At 41.8% G+C, this 7,128-nt stretch overlaps 1 protein-coding gene across 1 annotated transcript; it reads left to right on the top strand.

Moving 5' to 3' along the window:
- The first annotated feature begins 537 nt into the window (after positions 1-537).
- On the top strand, positions 538-6,851 carry LOC140811345 (uncharacterized). The gene is made up of 2 exons (XM_073169199.1): positions 538-1,654; positions 6,679-6,851. The coding sequence occupies exons 1-2, from the start codon at positions 538-540 to the stop codon at positions 6,705-6,707; spliced, it is 1,146 nt and encodes a 381-aa protein (XP_073025300.1). The 3' UTR covers positions 6,708-6,851.
- The last annotated feature ends 277 nt before the right edge of the window (positions 6,852-7,128 follow it).

The raw sequence follows: 7,128 nt of genomic DNA on the forward strand, positions 1-7,128 counted from the left end.
TCAGGGTCCAGGAGATGAGATGAGATCGTGATTAGAGTGGAGGCTCCGGACTTGGACTAGAGATAGGGTTGGACACTTGATAGTAGTTGTTTAAACCTTAGTTTAGTTTGAATGTCTGCAGTACAGGACTTGTATTGTGTTTTATATACTGAGTTGTATATATGTTTTGATTTCACTACGTTCCGCATTTTAAAAAAAAAATTTTTAGACCCTGTTTTATAATTGATTCATTTGTCCCAATGATGATTAAGAACTTGATTAGCGTCCGGGTCCCCACAACAGGTGGTATCAGAGCGATAGATCCTTGAGATTGAGATAGGAGCTAGTGAGCGGGATAGATTGAGATTTTCTTTCCTGCTTTTGATTGCTAGCATGATTTACTGCTTTATAATGCATGTTTATCTGTTTATCTGACTTGATTTGAAAACATGTATTATTGAGATTGAATCAGAACCGATTCTGGATCAGCAGTAAGATGATCGGAGGAGGACTGAAATAGATTTTGGTTTGGGGTTGCTAATCCTTTTGATTTCAGATATGCCTCCGAGAAGGATGCCAGAACAGGGGAGTACATCGAATCCTCCCATGGATGTGACACCTACAGCAATGGAGAAATTGCTGAAAATGTTTCAGTCATTTCATCCACCGACTTTGAAAGGTACGGAGAACTCCGTGGAATGTGAGAGTTGGTTGGACGACATTGAATCACTGTTTGAATCTTTGGAGTATACTGAGGAAAAGAGGGTGAAACTGATAATACACCAGTTGCATGACGTTGCTAAACACTGGTGGATCACGACTAGAAGGGCATTGGAACAACGAGGTACGGTCATTACCTGGAATGTGTTTAAGACTGAATTTTATCTACGGTTCTTTCCAGTATCTTATAGGAAGGACAAGGGAGCTGAATTTGCAAACTTGAAACAAGGCCAGTTAAACATTGAGGATTATGTGGCTAAGTTTTCTACATTGCTCCGGTTTGCTCCCCATGTAGCTGAACATGATGAGGCCGTTGCTGATCAGTTTATAAATGGCCTAAATCCTGAGATTTTTACTTTGGTGAATACTGAAAGGCCAAATAATTTTACCGATGCCCTGAACAGAGCCAAGGGAGCCGAGGCAGGCCTGATGAGGCAGAGAGAGGCTTCGTTTGTGCTTCCAGCACCGGGACAACAACCACCTCCTAGATTTGAAGGTGGCAGCAACAGTGACAGGAAGAAGGATTTCTTGAAGGCTAGAGGGAAGCAATTCAAGAAATCAGGGACTACCTCGTCCAGTTCGAGTGGCTCTAGACAGATCGGTCAGGGCCAGAGTTATACTGGACCGTATTGTGGTACTTGTGGAGGGAGGCATTCCACAGATCAGTGCCGAGGAGTGGTTGGTAGCTGTCGTATCTGTAGACAGCAGGGACACTTTGCCCGAGTGTGTCCACAGCGAGGTGCCCAAGGATCCCAGGCCGCTGAGTCATCTGGATCAGTGGCTCAGACAGGTAGACGACCATCTGCCGTGCATTCTTTTCAGCCAGCACCGCCTACTCAGTCACAGCAGAGGCCCGGAGGGAGCCAGATAGTGAGCCAGCGTCCGAGACAGCAGGCCAGAGTTTTTGCATTGACTGAGGAGCAGGCACAGGATGCACCTGATGATGTTGTGGCAGGTAACTGTTTTATTTCTGGTTATCCTGCATATGTATTGATCTATACTGGTGCATCCCATACTTTTATTTCTGAGAAATTTGCATTAATGCATACATTGCCCGTTGAGTCTTTAGCTACTGTAGTATCTGTCACGTCTCCGTTAGGGACAGGTTTGATATTAGTAAAATCTGTGAAATCGTGTATACTGCAGTACGATGGGCATACAATTGATTTAGACTGTATTGTGCTTGGTTTATCTGATTTTGATTGTATTATCGGTATCGATATGTTGACCAAGTACCGAGCTACAGTCGATTGTTTCCACAAGATAGTTCGATTCAGACCTGAAATGGCTGAGGAATGGAAATTTTATGGTAAGGGTTCTAGAGCTAGAATTCCTTTGATATCTGCAATGAATATGACTCGATTATTGCAGAAGGGAGCGGATGGATTCCTGGTTTATTCAGTTGATTTACTGAAGACGAGCCCATCATTGGCGGATTTGCCAGTGGTGTGTGAGTTTGCTGATGTCTTTCCAGATGAGATTCCTGGATTGCCTCCGATTCGAGAGATAGACTTCAGCATTGAGTTAATGCCAGGAACAGTGCCGATTTCGAGAGCTCCTTACCGAATGGCACCGATCGAGTTGAAGGAATTGAAAGAACAGTTGAAGGATTTACTAGCCAAGGGTTACATTAGACCGAGTGTATCTCCTTGGGGTGCTCCAGTACTGTTCGTGAGGAAGAAAGACGGGTCGATGAGACTTTGTATCGACTACAGGCAACTGAACAAGGCAACGGTAAAGAATAAATATCCTTTGCCTCGTATTGATGATTTGTTTGATCAGTTGCAAGGTTCATCTGTATATTCCAAGATCGATCTGAGATCTGGATACCATCAACTGAGAGTCAGGGACTCTGATATCTCAAAGACAGCATTCAGAACGAGGTATGAACAATATGAGTTTATTGTCATGCCTTTTGGTTTGACGAATGCACCGGCAGTATTTATGGGATTAATGAACCGCGTCTTTCAGAAATATTTGGATGATTTTTTTATCATATTCATTGATGATATTTTGATTTATTCAAAGAATATGATTGAGCATGCTAATCATCTGAGGACTGTGTTGAGAATTTTGAGGACGGAGAAACTGTATGCTAAATTGTCGAAATGCGAGTTCTGGTTGAAACAGGTGATATTTCTGGGTCATATTATATCCGGAAATGGTATATCTGTTGATCCCAATAAGGTTGAGGCAGTGATTTCTTGGCCAAGACCGACATCTGTACCCGAGATTCGCAGTTTCATGGGTTTGGCAGGATATTATCATCGATTTATTAAAGATTTTTCGAGTATTGCCAAACCGATTACACAGTTGACTCAGAAAAATGCTCCATTTGTATGGTCAGAAGACTGTGAATCCAGTTTTCTGGAATTGAAGAAGAGATTGACCAGTGCGCCTATGTTGACGATTCCTTCAGGTACTGGTGATTTTGTGGTTTATTGTGATGCATCTCATAGAGGATTGGGGTGTATACTGATGCAGCGGGGGCATGTGATTGCTTATGCTTCAAGACAGCTGAAACCCCATGAAGCACGTTATCCAATTCATGATCTTGAATTGGCAGCCATAGTCTTTGCATTGAAGATATGGCGACATTATCTGTACGGTGAGAAATTTGAGATATATTCTGATCATAAAAGCTTGAAATATCTGTTTTCACAATCCGAGTTGAATATGAGACAGCGGAGATGGCTGGATTTACTGAAAGACTTTGATTGTGAAATCAAATACTATCCAGGGAAGTCCAACGCAGCAGCAGATGCATTGAGTCGAAAGGTATGTGCACTATCCTTATCGACGATTGGTGTCTCGAATTTGATAGAAGACTGCTGTTTGTCTGGATTAGCTTTTGAAACAGATTGTCAGCCTCTGAGATTATGTGCGGTTTGAGCTGAACCGGAATTGATAGTGAGAATCAAAGAGGCACAGAAAAGTGATCAGAATGTACAGAATTCGATTGCTATGGTCAGAGCTGGTCATCAATCGGAGTATCAGGTTCGAAATGGTATTTTGTATGTGAATAATCGTCTTGTTGTGCCAAATGTTTCAGATTTGAGACAGTGGATATTGACAGAAGCGCACAATAGTCGTTTTAGCATTCATCCTGGTGGCAGGAAAATGTACAATGATTTAAAGACGCAGTATTGGTGGAAACAAATGAAGTCTGATGTGACTGAATTTGAGACTTCATTTGTAGCCAAGTGTCTGAATTGCCAACAGGTGAAGGCTGAGAGGAAGAAACCAGGAGGATTGTTACAGAGTTTGTCCATTCCTGAATGGAAATGGGATCACATTTCCATGGATTTTGTGACACAGTTACCGAGATCCTCCCGAGGTTGTGATGCGATTTGGGTCGTGATTGATCGACTGACCAAATCTGCATGTTTAATTCCATACAAAATGACCTACAGGTATGACCAGATGGCTGATATTTATGTTCGAGAAGTGGTTAGATTGCACGGAGTGCCGAAGTCGATTGTTTCAGATCGAGATCCACGATTCACTTCGCACTTCTGGCAGAGTCTGCAGCAAGCTCTTGGTACGAAGTTACATCTGAGTACCGCATATCATCCACAGACTGATGGACAGTCAGAGCGGACTATCCAGACATTGGAAGATATGTTAAGAGCTGTGGTGCTTGATTTTAGCGCTAATTGGCAAGATGCATTGCCTTTTTGTGAGTTTTCGTACAACAATAGCTATCAGACGAGTATTGAAATGGCTCCATTTGAAGCATTGTACGGAAAGAAATGCAGATCTCCTCTTTACTGGGATGATATCTCTGAAATTCCTGAGACTGGACCTGATATGATCAGAGAGATGACAGAAAAAGTAAAATTGATTCAGAAGAAAATGAAGGCAGCACAGGACAGACAAGCCAAGTATGCCAACCTTCGACGACGACCGTTGGTATTTGAGGCTGGAGACCGAGTATTCCTGAAGATTTCTCCTTTCAGAGGTGTTGTCAGATTTGGCAAGAGAGGGAAATTGTCTCCACGATATGTTGGTCCTTATGAAATTCTTGATAAGATAGGGGATCGAGCCTATCGACTTGCATTACCGCCTTCATTGTCTGGGATACATGATATCTTTCATGTATCTATGCTGCGGAAATATCTCCCGGATGATTCTCACGTGATTCAGCCAGACGAGACCGAGCTGGATGAGACATTGAGTTATGTCGAGAAACCGATTCGGATTATCGATCGGAAAGAAAAACAGCTCAGAACAAAGATGATTCCTCTTGTGAAAGTTCAATGGACTCGTCATGGCGTAGAAGAAGCTACTTGGGAGACTGAATCAGATATGAGACAGGAATTCCCAGCATTGTTTCACTGATGTAAAGTTCTGTTACATTTCTGTATATACTCTTTATTGATATGATAGATTGCCTGTGATTTCGGGGACGAAATCGTATCTTAGGGGGGGAGGAATGTAATGCCCGGGAATTTAATCCTAGTAATCTGTAATTATTGATTCATAATTTGATATGATTACGAAAGTTTAATCGGGACACTGAGAAAAGAATTAGAAATGAAATTATGAAGTGTACATTCTGAGCAACACCGCACCCGCGCTTGGGGTAGGACCGCACCCGCGGTGAGGAGGCAGTAAGATGTGCAATTTGTGTCGAGGCAACACCGCACCCGCGGTGCTTACGAGACCGCACCCGCGGTGCAGTAGCGACCGCACCCGCGGTGCTGCGTGTTGCACGGAAATGTTGCCACTTCGCCTTATGCATGCACGGATATATATAGAAGCTTGCAAGTCGGTTTTCAAAAAGTAAAAATCGAGAAAGGGTCGAGGGAGGTTTGTGAAAAATCCTTACGCCTTTATCTTTCAATCCGTCCGTCTGAATTTGAATCCGACTTCGGTACCGAGTTCCTAGTGACGTAGGCTACAACTTGACGTAAGTTTTGCTACGTTTTGACATGCTTTGAAATTATGCTATTGTCAGAATTGAATGGAACTCATATATGTTGTTCTTGACATATTAGACATCATAGAATCGAAGTCAGATTTAGAAACGGACTGATTATTGAATTGTTATGAATTTTTAGGGTATATTGATTTATACCGGATCGATTTGAATCATAATTTGATTACGGATGGTATCAGATATGGGTTATGGATTGTAACTGTTATCTTGTGATGTGGTATTGACGGGGATACTGAAATTGTACCGTTATACCATTGATTTTGAATTAAATCCAGATTGATCAGATTGTTATTGATTCGAGCGGTATATTGACATGAGATTATTGATATTGTCATTGCCAGACAGGCCGTGAGTTCGGGACTTCGACTGAGCCAGAAACCGACGAAAGAAAGGTATAAGTCAATGTGGTATTGGGAGATCGACTTGAGTCAGCTTGGACTTGAGTTTCCCTAAATCACATACTTTACTTTATTGCATTGATATTTGCATTGATTTGATTGATATACTTGTTCTCTTGATTTATAGATAACAGGTATTGGACGAGTTATCTTGTGACAGAAGTGCCTGATAGTGGTGGAATCGCCACGGGCACATTGCACGATGTCTCAAGATAGGATATTAGCGATTGAGCTACAGTCCATGACGGATAGGTCAGGACACCGGATATTGGTTATATCGAGTAATAGGAATTGGAATTCGTCTATTACGGAATTCGATATAGGAATACCAGGATATTGGTTATATCGAGTAATAGGAACAAGATTCCTTCTATTACGGAATTCGATATAGGAACACCACATCTGGAAACCGGGATCCCTAGACTAGGATTGAGTCTAGTCTGAATTGTAGATCTACGAGCATTGTCGACAGCTTGATTTGATATTGTTTATGTTTCAGATTTTGTTACATATATCTGCTACCTGATTACATGCTTTATATTGTTTATATGATTGCATGTTTCGTTGATTTATACTGGGATTATATTCTCACCGGAAATATCCGGCTGTTGTCTTGTCTGTATGTGTACATGACGACAGGTGGGACAGGATCAGGGTCCAGGAGATGAGATGAGATCGTGATTAGAGTGGAGGCTCCGGACTTGGACTAGAGATAGGGTTGGACACTTGATAGTAGTTGTTTAAACCTTAGTTTAGTTTGAATGTCTGCAGTACAGGACTTGTATTGTGTTTTATATACTGAGTTGTATATATGTTTTGATTTCACTACGTTCCGTATTTTAAAAAAAAAATTTTTAGACCCTGTTTTATAATTGATTAATTTGTCCCAATGATGATTAAGAACTTGATTAGCGTCCGGGTCCCCACATCAACTCAATAGAAAATTCCACCTATCGGTCCGGTGGAATGCCAGAAATGTCCTCAGGAAAGACGCTAGGAAAGTCTCTGACATCCTCAACATCCTGTAGCTTCTGACTGATAGGAATATTTGCTGAAGTAATACATGCTTGAAAAGCTTGGCAACCTCTA

Source organism: Primulina eburnea, chromosome 1, assembly GCF_022965805.1.
Source record: "Primulina eburnea isolate SZY01 chromosome 1, ASM2296580v1, whole genome shotgun sequence".
Taxonomy (NCBI): Eukaryota; Viridiplantae; Streptophyta; class Magnoliopsida; order Lamiales; family Gesneriaceae; genus Primulina; species Primulina eburnea.